The 17,966-nt window shown below is 41.0% G+C and overlaps 1 protein-coding gene across 1 annotated transcript in view; it reads left to right on the top strand.

The window, feature by feature from the left end:
* Nucleotides 1–17,966, top strand: part of SLC9A3 (solute carrier family 9 member A3) — a 65,619-nt gene that overhangs the window by 36,576 nt on the left and 11,077 nt on the right. The window contains exons 3-10 of the mRNA XM_077809197.1: nt 2,811–2,971; nt 4,338–4,416; nt 5,930–6,107; nt 7,100–7,320; nt 9,665–9,867; nt 10,474–10,563; nt 12,893–12,963; nt 15,196–15,325. Of these exons, the coding sequence (XP_077665323.1) occupies nt 2,811–2,971; nt 4,338–4,416; nt 5,930–6,107; nt 7,100–7,320; nt 9,665–9,867; nt 10,474–10,563; nt 12,893–12,963; nt 15,196–15,325 (1,133 nt within the window). The remainder of the gene's footprint in view (nt 1–2,810; nt 2,972–4,337; nt 4,417–5,929; nt 6,108–7,099; nt 7,321–9,664; nt 9,868–10,473; nt 10,564–12,892; nt 12,964–15,195; nt 15,326–17,966) is intronic.

A 17,966-nucleotide genomic window follows, 5' to 3' on the forward strand; every position in this document is an offset into this window, starting at 1 on the left:
TAGTTATTGCCATTGAGCTATCTCTTCCTTAACCACAGCAAGGAGGGTAAGAATGTTACTGAATCTTTATTTGGAGTCAGGTGCAGGGCCAGCTTCAGAATTTTCTGCCAGGCCTGAAAGTATTTTGCCACTGACACCACCCTGCTACCCAAGCCCCCCCCGCCCCCCCAAAAAAACAGACTGTGACCCGCCCCTGCTCACTGCCAGTCTGTATAAATGTGAATGAAGACAACTGTCTCCATTTTATAAATAAATAGAATAACTATGTGCTTCTGAAAACCAGGAAGGTCTCTGTTCCTATAATCCTTGTCAGCTTTACAGAAAATGATATTTTCCTGCTTCTTGGTGATGGGATAGAGAGATGGTGTCTATTCCTCTCCCATCTTCTTTGCTGCTGCCAGTGGGGGGTGGGTTGTGTCTGGTACTCGACCCAGCCTCCAATTTTGGGTCCTCCTCCTGGGTGAATAGCTCCATGCATTTTGTAACAAACAATCGAAAGTCAGTTTCTCGTTCACTTACCTGCCAGTCCCTAAATACTCTGGACTTGAAAACACATGCTCACCAAAAGGAGAGACTCTGTGAGCCTGGGTGAAGTGTGCCCACACTGCCATGCTACAAACAATACCACAGCAAAGCCACAGCTCTTCAATGTTCATTACCAAATTGTTACTCCCAAACTAATACGTCAGTTCTGTCCCCCTCACCCCAAAGCAAATAACTTCTGGTGCACATGTACACCAATTACTAAAATGGGCCTCTGCACCATCCCTTTCAATAAATGGATTCTGGGCTCTGCCATGCTTCCCCCACCCTTCTTGAATTTTGGACTCCCTGCAGTTAATAAATACACCCCCACCCCGACTCCCATTAATTAATTCAGGTGCCTTCCTCTGCCCATTAATGAATTCTGAGCCCCAGATAAATGAATGAGACTCCATACCCATTTGTACAACTTCTCTGGAGCTGCAGGGTTCTAGGATGTGCCAGGAGACCCTTATCAGGAATGTCAGCTTCTCTGCACCTCTCCCTTCCTCTTTAAGGAAAAGTGCGAGTGCCACACTTTTTTCTTGCTCCTCTCCTGCCATTTGCAAATAGCAGTTGGCTCTGCCATGCCACACTCTGCCTCTCCCTCCCCTCCTGAGGTAGAGGAGCTCTTCAGGAGGCTCCTCTGCTTCCTGGCCACCCCCTTACCTCCTCTGAAGGACCAGGGTTGCTCTGCTCCTTTGGTCTTCCCTGCAGAGCAACCAATTGCTTGTCAGTCCACTTGCCTGGGCAACATTTCCAGTCTCTCTAGGCTAGCAGGTGACTTGGCTTTTTAAACACCGAGTCATCAAACACAACAGATTAGGGACTTGGCTGGCTCCCTGCATGGATGAGGTGCTAGTGACATTAACAATAAAACTCTGGCCTCACAGTTTGGCAAGTAAGTGAAGGAGGAAATTGTTTTTAAATATTTCATTTTAAAATGCATTTATTTGTAATTTCTAAGGATCTTCTATATTCTGCTGACCTTCCAGTTTGAGATGCTTGCATTACTGTTCCCTGTCCTACGGATACACTCAGAGGCTATCTGCTTCCAGGGCTATCAATCTGGAACCTTTGTTCAGCATGAAATTACTGTGCTTTTATAGAAGAACTAAATGAAGTTAATTTCCTAGGTGAGAACAAAAACACTGAAATAAATGTTGAGTTAGTCTGATACCATAATCAATTTTCTTGAGGGTGCCCAACCGTGTGCTGCTTACTCACATAAAACTCACTTTGGCTTCAGTAGGAGTTTTGTCTGAATAAGAAGTCCAGAAATGTGCTTTGAGGACAAATTCTGCATTTAATTACATAGAATCAGTTCAAGGGAGTTGCACCGAAGTAAGTGAGAGCAGAATTTGGCCTGTGTCAAGGTTCCTTCCCCACTCTGAACTCTAGGGGACAGATGTGGGGACCCGCATGAAAGATCTCCTAAACTTATTTCTACCAGCTTAGGTTAAAACTTCACCAAGGCACAGTCTTTGCCCTTGGATTAGGTAAAACGCTGCCACCACCAAGTGATTTAACGAACAGTCAGGGAAAGGACTACTTGGAGTTCATATTTCCCCAAAATATCCACCCAAGCCTTTACACCCCCTTTCCTGGGGAGGCTTGAGAATAAACCAGATGAGCACAAACCAGCCTTGGATTTTTAAGACCCCAAAAAACCCAATCAGATTTTTAAAAAACAGAACTTTATTAGAAGAACAAAAAAAGGTAAGAGAATAACTCTGTAAGATTAGAGTGGAAGATAATCTTACAGGCAGTCAGATTCAAAACATAGAGAATCCCTCTAGGCAAAACCTTAAGTTACAAAAAGACACAAAAACAAGAATACACATTTCCTCCAGCACAACGAATTTAAAAGCCAAAACAAAGAAAACCTAATGCATTTTCTAGCTAGATTACTTAGTAACTTTACAGGAGTTGGAGGTCTTGCATCCTTGAGCTGTTCCCGGCAAAGGTATCACACAGACAGACAAAAGCCTTTTTCCCCCCCTCCAGATTTGAAAGTATCTTGTCCCCTCATTGGTCATTTTGGGTCAGGTGCCAGCGAGGTTACCTTAGCTTCTTAACCCTTTACAGGTGAAAGGATTTTGCCTCTGGCCAGGAGGGATTTTATAGCACTGTATACAGAAAGGTGGTTACCCTTCCCTTTATATTTATGACAGCCTGTAATGTAAAGAGTGTGCTACTAATTTGGGGCTGATTGCTTCAGCACCATAAGGAGATTCATTTTGCTGGTGGTTTTATATATCTGTAAGTTTTTTGTTTTGTTTTCATAGGCCAACTCAAGATTGGGCTGCTGGACTTTCTTCTGTTTGGCAGTCTGATAGCTGCAGTGGACCCTGTGGCTGTACTGGCTGTGTTTGAAGAAGTTCATGTCAATGAAGTTCTGTTTATTATCGTTTTTGGAGAATCGCTGCTGAACGATGCAGTAACTGTGGTAAGAGGATTTCATATCCAAGAGTCACCCCAGTTCTGGAGGGTTTATTCTGAACTAATATGTCCACCATGGAATAAAGTGGCATATTGTCTGTGGCTCTCTGCTCATGTGTCAGCTACCACACGCAAGTTCTACTGGCATAGCTTGTCCTCCTTGTTTGCAGACATTTTGTTGCAAGTATTAATTATCTGAATATGAAGAGGGCATGTAGGTCACATATTATGTTCCTGTTCCCTGGTTGGATAAATATAACTCTTAAAATCAGGTTTCTGGTGCAAATACTTTATTTGCCATTTCTAGTCATCATGACTATCGTGATTTACTAAATTTATTTCCTGAGGTTTTGGGGTACCCTCTGACAGTTCTTCGAACTGCTTGAATTTATTCCCAAAGGAATCTCTACTTTCATTTTTTAAAAAGTTTCCAGACCTGATGGTTTCAGGGAAAAGTTTTAAAATGTGACCCCAGTGCATTGTAAAGGCCCAGAAACCAAAAAGCATATAAACAGAACTTAAAATGCACTGGTTTTAAAAATCTCATGATTTTTGAATATTTGGGGTTGGCAATACTGTGGTCAGCAGTTGGATATCTATAACTATCTGTGAGGACTACAATGTAGAGTAAGAAGAGACTTACAATACAGCCTAGCTAACTCAAGTTATTTCTGTAACATCTCATCACTAGCCCTGTTTCTGTAGTAATGAAAGTGTTATAATAATGCCCCAAATAGTATCCTCAATTTCCAAAGCACGTTGTTTAATTTTTGCCCAGAGTCCCATTTGGTGCTTACCAAATTAGAATTCTCTTTGCTCCAGCCTACATTTTAATTAAATAAACACTATATCGAAGAGATGTTTTGATAACCAAATTATTTTGCTTTTAATTTCTTGGTGCTTTATTTTGCCTATCCACTCCCTTTTGGATGCACAAAATCTAAAATATATATTTTTTAACCCACAAATCACCGTCTGTGCTAAAATGATAATTATAATCCATTAAACTGCAGAATTTATCATGATTCTTACTTTTCTTCATCTTTCTTTACTGTCCACGCCTTCTTTAAAAAAAACTTCCATCAAGCACTTAGCTGCTACAGTGATAGGCTCTATGGAAGACCCTTGGACACACAGGCAGACAAAACAGCCAGTTCTTTGGATAGATATATTCTACAGATTTCATTTTTATCATATTTTGGCCTCATGTTATTTGATTATGTATTCTCCAAACAGTTTTCCGCTTCACAATAAATGGATTTTTTTTTACCTCAGTCTAACAAAATTTCAGGATTTCCCAGACCCATGCATGTGATGATTTGAATTTGTTTGATTCAGGAACAAATGCTAAGAGAAGCTACTTTTCTTTTTAGGTGCTGTATAATGTGTTTGACTCTTTCGTTGCAATGGGAGCTGATAACGTGACTGGGGTGGACTGCGTAAAAGGCATTGGTGCGTAGAATTTAATTATATGTTAATCGTTGATAAGTCTGCAGGACTGTAATAATAAATCATTGTAACCCTGTCAGCTTATGGCCTTTTGTAGCAGTGTGGGATTCACCACAGCAGCACCTCCTGCTGGCCATTCTGGAATTAGCTCAAGTCCTTCCATAGGGCGCCCTCCTCTGGTGGTGTCTCCCCTACTTTCGGAGGAACCAGCAGTCTATAGTCCAGCCACTCGCCTTGGTGGCCTGCTGCAGTCACCAGTCTAGTCCCTTGCTCCAGAGGCAAACTGCAGTCTGTGTTGGCCATTTCCCTCAGGGCAAGTGAGGGCAGCCCTAGCACCTTATCTGCCCTTCCTCCAGGGCCTCAGTCTGGCAGCAGTCAGCCAGCCAGAAGCTCCTTCTGGTCATGGTCATGGTCATGGTCATGGTCATGGTCATGGTCATGGTCATGGTGCTCCTAGGCAGCCAGTCCTTCTCCCTAGCAGGCCAGGGAGAGACTCCCTCTGCTTTGTTGAGCAGCCCTTTATATATGGCCCCTGCTGGCCCTGATTGGCCACTGCAACAAGTCACCTCCCAATTGGCTCACTTAGTGAGCCCTCCTCTAATTGGAGAGTTCTGCGCAGGCTCCCTCTGGCCTGTTTTAACCCTTCCTCTTCCTGGTGTGGGGCAAGTGCCCCACAACACCTTTACACACCCTTTTCCTTCCATCTCTAACTCTGAGGTTCTGTGGCACACCCCAGAAGAAGAAACCCACAATTGTACCTCCTCAATATTTGAGAACTGTAGCAGAAGAATTTTCCTCCTGAGTAGCAGCTCTGGGTGTTGGGCTTGGCCTCTGAAATCTAAGCAGTAGTTGGGTTAGATGGTTAAGACTACCTGACTTGACAACTATGCATATTTTGTTCATGATTCTGCCCTACCAGCCCTACCCTTTTGGAGCCCTTCCAGCAGAATAGCTCCTTTCCTGTAGTAGGAGGGCTTTTGTAGCCACAGCATGGTAGTGAAAGGGTTATATAGATATATATTCCCCATCTGTTTTAAATAATCAGGATTTGACAATGGTTACCAAGCAATGTTGTCCAAGATGTTGCAGTTCTTTCTCATTCTAAGCATAGGGAAACACTGTATCATTTTATATACCACTCTGTCAATGGTAACCCATGCATATAATTTTGTATGTGGTTTGGGGGAAATTTGTTTTTGTGGCTTAATGGGGAAATTTGTTTGGGGCAAACTCTTGGATTTTGAGCAATCTCACTGTGGTGACCTCTAACAATAAATAACCTTGTGTTTCCCTGAAAACGCTGAGAATTCCACATTCATACAAAGCACTCAAAAGTGATAAATATGTGTTTAGGGTTTTTTTTCAGGTAGCTGAATTATGTCTCAGAATGATGGGGATCTAGCACCATCCCTCTACATTGTTAACCAATTGATAGGAAAGCCAGTAATAATTAAGACAGTTAGATGGTATTGATTTTTTTAAAAATCAGTTTAATTTGCATTTGTCCTTGTTTCAGTGTCTTTCTTTGTGGTGAGCCTGGGAGGAACATTTGTTGGCATTGTCTTTGCGTTCTTGCTCTCGCTGGTCACTCGCTTCACCAAGCATGTCCGAATCATTGAACCTGGATTTGTGTTTGTGATCTCATACCTGTCCTACCTCACAGCAGAGATGCTTTCTCTTTCTGCCATCCTTGCGTAAGTCTTTTATTTTATTGTTCTCCCTGGCAGTGCTGGAGACGGAGCGTGGTTTTCAAAATCAATGAAATGTTAGACTTAAAGCACAGAGGCAAACTAGAGAATATTACACGTGAAAAAACAAAGACCTGGTCTGAAAATCATGATAATAAGTAAGCAATGGGTTACAGATCTAAAATACAGCCTTGAAAAGGGGTGAGGTTTCCAGGGTCCGGTTTGCAGTGTGAGGGCCCTTATTGCAGAATATACTTATTTGTTGGTCCCATATATGCTAGTGCTTTGATCGTAACTGTTGGTATCGATTCAAATTTTCATTCTGCCACAGAATTTGTGATTAACACAAACATTTTCTAAAGCATGAGTCAAAGGAGAGTGTTGTTCTGACACGCTGTGCTCTCCGCTTACAAATTTTAAACTGCCAAATTTTATATTATTCTTTTAAACTTTCTCCACATGGCCAATTCCCCAGCAATCAGCTAACTAGATGTCAGGACAGGCAGAGTAAATTTGCCTGCCCTGTATTGAATCCCAGTGTGATTTTTGCCCGCTGCTGTACATTGGTTCTGAGCATACCTTCCATCTCAGTTTTGCCTATCCACTTTCAGTTGTTATTAGCCGCTACTGTTTCACAGGCTCTCAACCAGAGCAATACCATAGCCAGTATTTTCAAGATCTGAAAAACCTACTGCAAATGTCAACTTAGGTTTATATCTAATGTAAGCTTTAAAGTATTGACTGTGAAATAGTATGGAAAGTTGAAAGGCAGAAGAAGCTGGAGTTTTTTTATGATCTAATGAAACATTATTTTAGGGGGTGGGTGTTTATGGTATGTTTTCTTCATAGTTCAGACTCTACAGTATTCATTTAGATGCATTTATTTATTTCAAGAATACCAATTGGAAGCTTTTTTTCCCTGTCTGGCAACTGAAGTAGAGAGAGAAATACATTGCAACAAATATTATTATTCAAAGAACTGATGGGCTTCTTTTCAGGATAACTTTCTGTGGTGTCTGCTGTCAAAAATACGTCAAGGCTAATATTTGTGATCAGTCTTCTACCACCGTGAGGTACACCATGAAAATGTTGGCAGGTGGATCTGAAACTATTATATTCATGTTCCTGGGAATTTCAGCTGTAAATCCAGACATCTGGACTTGGAACACAGCTTTTATACTATTGACTTTGGTCTTCATCTCAGTGTACAGAGTCATTGGTAAGAAAAACTGTCATTCAATTTTTGCAGTGTTGATGCAAAACATATTTTCATGCTATATGGGATCATGGCATTTAGGGGCTTGTGTTTTTTGATATGCACCCATAGTTCTCAGTAATCTCAGTTGAAGTTATTACTACCGATGGTAGGTAGGAGAATAGATTCTTTAGTAAGCTTCATCACTTGCTGAAATCATAGACAGTTTTAATAAGATGTTTCAGGTAGCGCACCTGAGTTGCCCAAGGACTAATTTCCTGACTTTGGTGGCACTGGCAAATCTCTGGATCAAACGGACCTTATGCTACAACTTCTACCTAAACAAAAGACTTGCACTTTTTGTCAACCATCTCTTTACTCCTCCCTCAGCTCTTTTAATTCTATAATTAAGAGATTATATTAAGCTAATTTTATGTTTGGCTTCAAGCTTGAGACATGGTGATGTAAGGCCCTACACAATCATAGCTCATATTCACTGGTATATGGTGCAAGAGATTTCCAATGGCTGGTGAGAAACAAAGAATGAGAGCCAGTGCTACTGCACCCATTTGGTGTACTGCAAAGGAACAGGGATTAGCTGTCTTTTTATTGGCACGACATAAAGGGTTCACTTTCAAATACATCAAATTCCAAATGATGAATAAGAATTTGCTAGGGTGTAGCTTATGTTCAAGTCTGTACTATTTAATCATTGTGTTATTAAGTGGCAAAAAAAGACAGCCATGTAATATGATAAAGTACTCCTTGAGCAGAATGTACACACGCACATTCACATACACTGACACCCAGGAAAGCATTAAACAAAACTTGGCTCGTGAAGGTTCAAATACCTCCAGTTCAAAGAAAATACAAATAAAACCCTATAACTAGATGGTTGCTCTTGCCTTTTTGGTTGGAGCCTCCTGGCACATGAGTGGAGGGTCTAACCCTTTGTCCTTCCAGATAGCATTTCTGCATAGCAAACTGATATAGTCTAATCAACCACCGGGGTTGTGTGCTGCTTCAATAAACTGTTGCATCCTTGACTGTTAGCGTTTTTGATATAATCCTGGATAACTAATGGTGTTGCTGTATTGCTGGAATATACACAGGGGCTCTCAGTAAGAGTCATCATCAGTAACCAAAATAAAATTTAAAAATATCAACAATGACAATAAGTGTCAGTGAAGTAATTAAACTAGATGGTTGATTATAAACACTGGAGATATGGTGATGTCAGGCATTACATAATTACAGCTCATGTTCTCCAGGAGGAACCACAGTGGTGACCTGAATTTCTTTAGAAAGATCCCTCCCACCAGCAGGCATGGGTCACAATCTGCACTCCTGAGCACAGGGACTACTCCTGGGGAGAAGTGTACAGAAGGGGAGGGATGCCTTCCTCTGCTGCCCTACCACAGAGGGGAGCACACAGTGGGTGCACTCCTGTATGGGATGATGAAGCAGTCACTTCCTCTGCACAGCTGGAAGCTCCATGAGGCATTGTACCTTCTTGAGCTTCAAGACCCCACCAGGCTCTTGCAGAGGGATACATCTCTGCAAAGACACTAATGTAGTGCGTTGGTGTAATGCCACAGTTCAGACCCCAAGACACAATGGTATGCAGTCAAAAAATCTGCAGTATGACATGTTAATGGTATCACATTGCCTCCCAAAATCAACCCCATTATAGCATCACTGTCTTCTTGAAAATAACAGGGTAAAATGTTATAAATCATTTCTTACTGCTCTGCAGATTCTCCTCTACTCGTCTTCTTCTGTTAAATTTCAAGTACCACCACCCAGGAAGCCAGCCTGATGATATAATAGTGCATTGTGTTGCCATCAAGGGATGTGAAATGGGGTCCTTATGGACTATGGCAGTGGAGAGCTGAAGAGATATAGGGTGAAATCTTGGCCTCACTGAAGTCACTGGGAGTTTCACTGGTCATGGGGGGTGGGTGGGAGGATCCCAGAGCTCAGGCTCCAGCCAGAGCCCTGAAGTCTACCCAGCAATGAAACAGCCCCGCAGCCCCAGCCCTGTGAGCCCAAGTCAGCTGCGGGTTTTTCTTTGCTGTGTAGACATTCCCAGTGGGGCCAGAATTTTGCCCAGTGTTCCCAAACTGCAGGGATATCACTCTTGAATTAACCCTTCTGGCCAACGCTCAGAGCAGGGATGCTGATTGCTGGAGAGAGCTGCATCCTTTTCCTTTGGTTGGAAGTGAGGGGGATGGTCACAAGGATGCAGGACCTTAGAACCTACTGAAAGGAAGAGAGTAATAAATGTAACAGAGAGTTTGTTTTTAAAGGAAGATGGTTAATCTATTTCTGTTACACTTCAGTGAGCCTGTGACTTTTGTTTTTATAGGTGTAGTGATACAGACATGGGTTCTAAACCACTACAGAGTGGTCCAGCTGGAAATAATAGACCAAGTGGTAATGTCGTATGGTGGACTACGGGGAGCTGTTGCTTTTGCTCTAGTCGCACTTCTGAATGAGAATAAAGTGAAGGAAAAAAACCTATTTGTCAGCACAACTATCATTGTTGTGTTCTTTACCGTTATATTCCAGGTAATTCAATTACTTGATTCTGCTTCTTAAAAAGAGGAGGAGGAGGTCCAAAAGGTATGGATGTGCCCCTCCATTTAAAGCAGTTCTCAGCTGCAGGTGAGGTACTGTTTCAGTGAGCCAAAAACATAATTGGCTCTGTAATTTTAGTAGCAAAGATCCCATTTTATGTTTTCACGTGGCCCCACAGGGGACAAAACACAATTTGCTGTGTGCTAAAAACTGTTCAGCCTTAACAACTGCAGTGTATTAATAGAGCTCAGGTGACTATTTGAACGAGTACCCGTCCCGTCAGCTGAATACTCAAGGGAAGCCGCCTTTTTACTGGGAGTTCCAAATAGTAAACTGCTTTACCATACGCACTCTGATGCATGTTTTTAAAAGGCATAAAAAAGAAATGGAAAAAACATAATTCTCCATGAAATCACAATTTCTGACGAAATAAATCAACATTTACTTACGTGGAACTAAGCTGACTGACACCGGCTAAGGATCTGGCTCAGATAAATTATAATGTTCTTAACATGTCAGAATTTCAGAACAGATTGAGAGTAGATTTATATTCTCGTAAGATGATTTTGAAATTTTTATTAATGTCTTGTTATCTAGGGTTTGACAATCAAGCCTTTGGTACAGTGGCTAAAAGTGAAGAGAAGTGAGCACCGAGAGCCCAAACTGAATGAGAAACTCCATGGCAGAGTAAGATTGTAACAGCAATATCATGGGGGTTTGTGATTGCAGTAGAGATGGTCAAAAACCAGGAAAGAAAAAACAATTTTCCCTTTTGACAAAAACTAATTTCAAGATCAAAATAATTTCTACCAGCTCTATAATTAACTGGCTTGCCCAGTTGTTTTCTGGTCACTCTTTGCATTGCTTGGGGGGATGCCCAACAGGCCAAGTTTTTACTTCCTAAACCCTCAGGGGATGGGAGACAACTTGCTCAACCTTGTGAGGCAATGGTGCCCATGATCCTTCATCTGGAAAAATTAGTGGTTGGAACATAGGGGCTTGACTTTGAGCAGGTCGATTGAAGCATATGAAAATAAGTTTACTGTAGGACAAAACTTAAACTCTAAATATTGGTTTATCTGTGTACGGGACAATTACCGGGTAGGCAATTATGAGAACATATAACTTGCATGTTACATAAACAGTAGTGTATAGTCTAGTGTAAGTGCTAATTTACAAATTAGCACAGACTGATTTCTAATCAAGACTGAATGCTGTTCACACCCCGTATGTCTTGCACCTTTGCAGTCCTAGAATTTGAAGGACTCTTCATCTTCAGATCTCTTGAAATTCACCTTTAGGAGAAGGTCCTAATACACTTTTTATATAACTTCTTCCTGTACTGAATATTTTCATAGCGTTCAAGACCAGAAGGGACCATTAGATCATCTAGTCTGACCTCCTGTATATCACAGGCCATACATTTCACCCAGTTACCTCGGTATTGAACCCAATAATGACGTCTGCATCATTCTGATAGTTTTAAAACTAGAAGTTACCGAGTGTGAATTAATAAGTTATACTATGGATAAGTTATACATGAGGGAAAGGCAACCAATTAAGCATGTTAACAGTTCAACTCATGAACTCAGTACTTACCTGTGTCTGAAAATTTAGTGAAAACAAGAACTCCTGAAGTGGCCTTAAGTTTTTCCATTAGACAGAGTGCCAAGTCTGACAGATGTGTCCCATCTACCTCTTCCTCTTTGGAAACCTTAGTCTGGTCCTGTGAATACCACTGTGGCCCCCTGCTGGATCCTTAAGTTTCAGTGGACTCCAGTTCTAATGCTACTGAATACATCTGATCTTGAGCACACTTTTGCTTGTCAGCTGAGATGGTGTTTGTCTTCAAGAGAGATGAGAGGAAAGCTTACAAAATACTCATAACAAAGGCAAAGAAGGAAAAGAACACAAAACACCCAGAAGTAGCCTATATATTTTGTTCTTTCCAAGTTTTCCGCCACATAAAATAATACCTTCCAGGTGTGTATCTGTGAAGTACCTTTGGTGTGTGAGTAACAAGTTGAGGGCTATGTTATGGCATTAGCCATAGCCCTTCTTTAGATGCAGTGCAATGCTGCACCACTACAATGTGAGTTCCAGGAGGGATTGTGTCTCAGGGAAGCACAATACCTCCAGGAGCACCTAAGAAGGGCACTCAATACACCACCCCTCAAGATAGCATAGTATACATTCCCAACCAGTGGTAATGACGTACCTGACTTATCATATCTTATTCTGTACATCCCTAACTCTCTGCTATATATATCTGGTGAGGTGATATTGAGCATCATGCATATATTATATTCAGTAGTAATGCTCATCAAGTGCACCAGTCATGGTGTGCACTAATCTAAACCTATCGTGCTGTAGATCTCCAAGAAATCAGTCAGATGTTCAGAGTAAAGATTGAGAAGGCATAGAAACAAAAAGTCAAATTCTGCTCTCAATTACACTGATGTAAATATGAGTCAGAGTAATTCCGCGGAGTGGAGTTATACCAGTGTAAATAAGGAACAACTGAGGACAAAGATTTGCCCAAGATGTTGAGTGTTTTACAGTGAGAATAAAAGAGAGTTGGTACTCACACTACACTGAGGGAAATATTCATTCTCAAAGAGTATGGCAAGGAGCTAGAAGCAACAAGAAAGAAACCTTCAGCTGATTTAGAAGAGGCACATGGCTCGTGCACTTCTGACAGCAAAAAGGAAGGAGATGCAGAAGTGGGATTAGGATGAAGGAGCAATAAAAGTGAGAGTTAACAAAATAGGATCTGATTCTCCTCTTACTTAGATTCGGGTAAATCAGGAGTAATCAGTGAATAGCACTATTGTAGAACTGGATCTGTAGGAAATTGAGATGCTAATCTCAGCGCACTCATGTAAACAGGAAGTAATTCCACTCTATTCATAACATTGTTCTGGATAGACAGCAAATCTGACCCATATGAATTAAGCTATTTTATAGCAATGCCCTTAACTTCCACACCATATTAATTTTATGTTCCTTTTCATAGGCTTTTGATCATATTCTTTCTGCTGTTGAAGACATATCTGGACAAATAGGACATAATTATCTGCGAGACAAGTAGGTGGTGTTAGCTTCCTTTATTTTACTGACCTGGGATAGTTAAGGAAATGGAAATGTATTAACATAGTGATAGCTTTGCTTACATCTGTCTGATGAGCGAAAGGGTATTTAGGGAATAACTGAATGGAGACAGCTTGGGTAACACTGGTACTCTCCCCCCCTCTCCCCTCCACTTCCCACTCCCTGAATTTCTGGAGTTAATCACACTAGCTAAAAACCACATTGTTGCAAAAACGTGCATTACCTGTGCAGTCAGTAACCATTTAGATTATTCAACAGGAAGATTTTTTAAAATTCTAATATACTTCTCAACATTGATCCAGTTTGTTTACATTTTTGCATTCCATTCATCTTGGAAAATGAAACAACACTAGCTATTTTCATTGATTTCATCACTGTGAGAAAGACTCTAAGGGCAATTCACAGATTAAACAACATTGCCCTCCTCTGCTTCAATAATCATTTCCTGGAGAACCAATGTTGTCTATTTTGGATAGAAAATCCCTTTTGTAAACAATGACTTTTAAGTTTTTAGGCTATCCAAGTGAAAGGTCTGGGATGTTACCACCATCTTTTCAGTTTATAACACTAACTGGTTGATAATCCCCAGTGGATTTTGGGGACTGTCCATCTCCCACCAATGGAACCTTTTCAGTGTCACAACTAAGGCCCGGGATTAGGCCTTTGCAAATGTCATCATCCATATCTAGGGATCTATGCCTGTGTAGAATTACTTGAGAGATGGCCATTTGCACAGGATTTGAACTGAACACACAATTTTAGCCCCGCTGATACCAACTTTAGGAACCATTTTTGTGTGTGTGGGAGAGGATGTTAATCTGTTCCAAGTTGAAACACACAAATGTTACCTCCTTGTTGTTGCCTTGGACAACAGGTTCTTCAGCTTTCAAATATTTTCACAATTTCATTTCAGTTATATATAATGGATTATAATGAAGATGCTCTGAAACCATGGTGATGGGCAGACTTTGAGAACTAGAACAGGGAAGGAAAATAAAAGGAAAGACTATTAAAACCTGGAAATGTAGTTTCTTATAGTGCTACTTGAGGATGGAAAACCCTTTCAGCCATGGCCTTAAAGCAAACTCTCTCTTTCCCCTCTGTTCAGTTTAGCACTGCTGCAGTAGGACTGAAATAGAGAGCATGGAGAGACCAGAAGTTTGAGCAGAGCGTTGTCCAAACCAGCTTCTGAGGGAATCTGGAAACTCGGGAATCTGTACAAATGTCATGTGTTAGGGTTTGTTCCATCATAATAGATTACATTTGTACACCTAAGATAATATTTAACACTCCTTAACGTAGCAGAGTAAAGAGAGATTTCTGTTTGTTCATACAATGACGTTTTTAGGAGGGGTCTCATATAGAGAATACCCATTTTCCCTTGGGTAACAAGGAATCCTGTCCTGGGTTTGGGTATTGGGAATGAATTTCTGACGATGAGAAAATAAGAGAACATTTCCTCAGACATGGCGTGTTGGCTGTGATGGTGATGAAGCTGAAGCTTTCTAAAGTTGCAGGCCAGACAGAACCTGACCACTTTGATTTAGGAGGGGAGTCTCCCTGAAAAAGGAGGAAAGGCCTGACCTAACCTAGATATTTGGCTAACTGTTAGCTTTGGTGACCAAGATCTCCTGAATAAGCGCAATCTCAAAGTTACTGAGAACAGGCACCACCTCAATATCTGAGAATAATTCACCGGAGGGCATGCAGTGTCTTCTCAGTGGGGCCAACCTACAAAACATTGGGTAAAAAATCACCCATTACTGAAGGTAAACTCTTTTACGTAGAAAGAAAGAGATTTTTAACTTTTACTGTGAGGTTTCCTAAAGGCTCTTAAAGATACAATCGAAGAGTCAGAAGTAGAAAATTAAAATGGCATTATTCCCTGATGCATGGCATATCCTATTTATTTGGAAACTAGAACCATTTTGTATATTCTAATCACAAACCTCTTACTGCTGTTGTTCTGCAGTAGCTGTGCCTGGTAGTTGCAGCTCTCAAAAGTTTGTTGTGAATTGTGTAACTCCATATAAGGCTTTTCCAAATGTGCTTTAAATAAAGCAACAAAACATATTTCCCTGTGTTTATTATCCGATAAGGTGTATAACAATGCTTAACTCAAAGGAACAGCTGTTCAAGCAAAACTGAAAATGCTAATTATCATTTAAATTGATTGCTGCCATTAAAATTGTTTGTTTAAATCACTAGGTGGTCCAATTTTGATCGGAAAATCCTCAGTAAAGTACTGATGAGAAGGTCTGCTCAAAAATCAAGAGACCAGATTCTTAATATTTTCCATGAGCTCAACCTGAAGGATGCTATTAGCTATGTGGCTGAGGTACTTTTAAACATCTTATCTTACACACTGTAACATCATATTTCTTTGTTTTAAATATTGCAGCATTTCTCAACTTCCACGTATTAGGAGCGCTGAATCAAAAGCAAATCTACTTTTATGGTGAAATGGTATTTGAAGTGCATTGTGTCCCATTCTTACCTATTTATGTGATTGTGGTTCGTTGTATTACCTCTAAATTCCTCAGTGCCACTGGGTCCTGTATATGTCACTGTTCTCTTCTGGTAGGTGTCATTTAGGAGTTTGGCTTCTGCCTTGGCATGCGTTGCGTAGTACCATGGTTTCACGGGAATTATGCAAGTGAGCATGTGCTAGTCAGCATGTGTAAAGGTGGCAGAATCTGGCTCCCCGTGAATAATTAAACAAGCTGTGGCTGAAGCAATAGTGTGCTTTCCAGTGATGACTTGTTCAGAAATTAGAGTAAGCAGCATTAGAGTAAGCAGTGCAGATGGCAGTTGCAGACTGAGCGCATCTGGGGGCTAGCCTCAAGGTGGAGCTTATTTTTGTAGCCAAATGAACTACAAGGTTGAAAAAGAGCTGGTTTTTTGTTTGGTTGGTTGGTTGGTTTTTTGGTTCATTAGCTTTCCAAAAAACTAACACCAAAACACAAAACGTTTTTGCTCCACCAGCAAATTCAGTGTTACTCGTGGGCAAAATCCAAAATCTTTTGGAATGGTTCCCAAGCTTTTTCATTTTGTGAGCCATGTCACAAGACAACAGTCTTTTTTTTTGGACCAGCTCTTCCTGCTCTACCATCTATTTGTTGGTTCTCTAATTGTTTAATTCTGCGGAACACCAGGAAGGAATCCAGACACCACAGTCTGAGAACAGCTGGCCTCTCAAATTCCTACCAATCTCTGGATACCAGCAGGCCAGAAAATCTCCTTGTTGTTCTCCCCAGCCTACCCCGTTAGTCTGGATATTGAGCAAGAAGGCTTTGTTGATCCGCACTCCTATGGCACATAGGCAGTCTTCAACTAATAGCTAGAACCTCATCTAGACTAAGAGCTTAGGTCAAAGTGTCTTGTTCTAGTTATCACACACAGAAAGGTTTCAGAGTAGCAGCCGTGTTAGTCTGTATCCGCAAAAAGAAAAGGAGGACTTGTGGCACCTTAGAGACTAAAAAATGTATTTGAGCATAAGCTTTCATGAGCTACAGCTCTCTTCATCGGATGCATTCAGTGGAAAATACAGTGAGGAGATTTATAAACACAGAGAACATGAAACAATGGGTGTTACGATACACACTGTAATGAGAGTGATCAGGTGGGGGTGGGGGGGGACCTTTTGTAGAGATAATCAAGGTGGGCCATTTCCAGCAGTTGACAAGAATGTTTGAAGAACAGCGCCGGGGGGGGGAGGAATAAACATGGGGAAATAGTTTTACTTTGTGTAATGACCCATCCACTCCCAGTCTTTATTCAAGCCTAAGTTAATTGTATCCAGTTTGCAAATTAATTCCAATTCTTGTCAACTGCTGGAAATGGCCCACCTTGATTATCACTAGAAAAAGGTTCCCCCCACCCCGCTTTCCTGCTGGTAATAGCTCACCTTACCTCATCACTCATGTTACAGTGTGTATGGTAACACCCATTGTTTCGTGTTCTCTGTGTATATAAATCTCCCCACTGTATTTTCCACTGAATGCATCCGATGAAGTGAGCTGTAGCTCACGAAAGCTTATGCTCAAATATATTTGTTAGTCTCTAAGGTGCCACAAGTCCTCCTTTTCTTTTTACACACAGAAAGGCCTCCAGAAGTATAACTGCAGATGAATATCCACAAAAGGACATTTCTACCTGTGACCAGAAATATCTGTAACCTCATTTCATGCATTTAAGTGTCATGGGTATCATTTAAAAAACATTTCATGCTTCAATCAGTAATAGTTCTAGCAGTAATATAATTATGAACCTCATAGTCAGGTACCTTAAATATCTGATTTCCTTTTCACTGTAATATTTATGTAGGTGTTTCTATTTTCAGATGTCACAGTGATTTTTCTAATGCCATGGAACGGTTCCAAATTGCTTAGAACACAGATTACTATAAATTATGCATAGGTGATTGTACAGCACAGAACATAGGTTTTCTCCACCATTGTCACAGGTCTCCTGAGTGTCCTTTCCAGCCTCAGTAACTGACCGCAGCCACTCCAGGTCTTCTTAACCACCACTGTGCTCTATTATATATTACATTTACAATCAATAGCCAGCTTCCCCACTTGCTTTCTGGGGAAAGGTACACTAGTAGTTTGAACAGCACCCAGTCCTGCCTAGTTGTTCCTTCCTTCAGGCACCCTACTCTCTCCAAGGCTTCCCTCCTGTCTGCCTAACTGCTGGGAATACTTCCACCCTATTAGCCTCTCAGCTGTATTGCCACTCAGTTAATTGGCCTCCTCTGCCAACTGCTTGTTTTTCAATCAGAGCTCAATTAATATAAACTGGCAGGGAGATGAGTGACAGGGTGTTAAATGAGCTTCTGGCTCAGCACGCCGTGTTACAACCGTGTTTAAGCTTTCTTGATTCCTTTTCTGTGCATGGACATGTAAAATGGTCATGATAGAGCTATAGCTGACAAAATCACAATACATTAGCTTTGATCTTAAGAATAATGTACTTCT

This window comes from Eretmochelys imbricata, chromosome 2, assembly GCF_965152235.1.
Source record: "Eretmochelys imbricata isolate rEreImb1 chromosome 2, rEreImb1.hap1, whole genome shotgun sequence".
NCBI classification, from domain to species: Eukaryota; Metazoa; Chordata; order Testudines; family Cheloniidae; genus Eretmochelys; species Eretmochelys imbricata.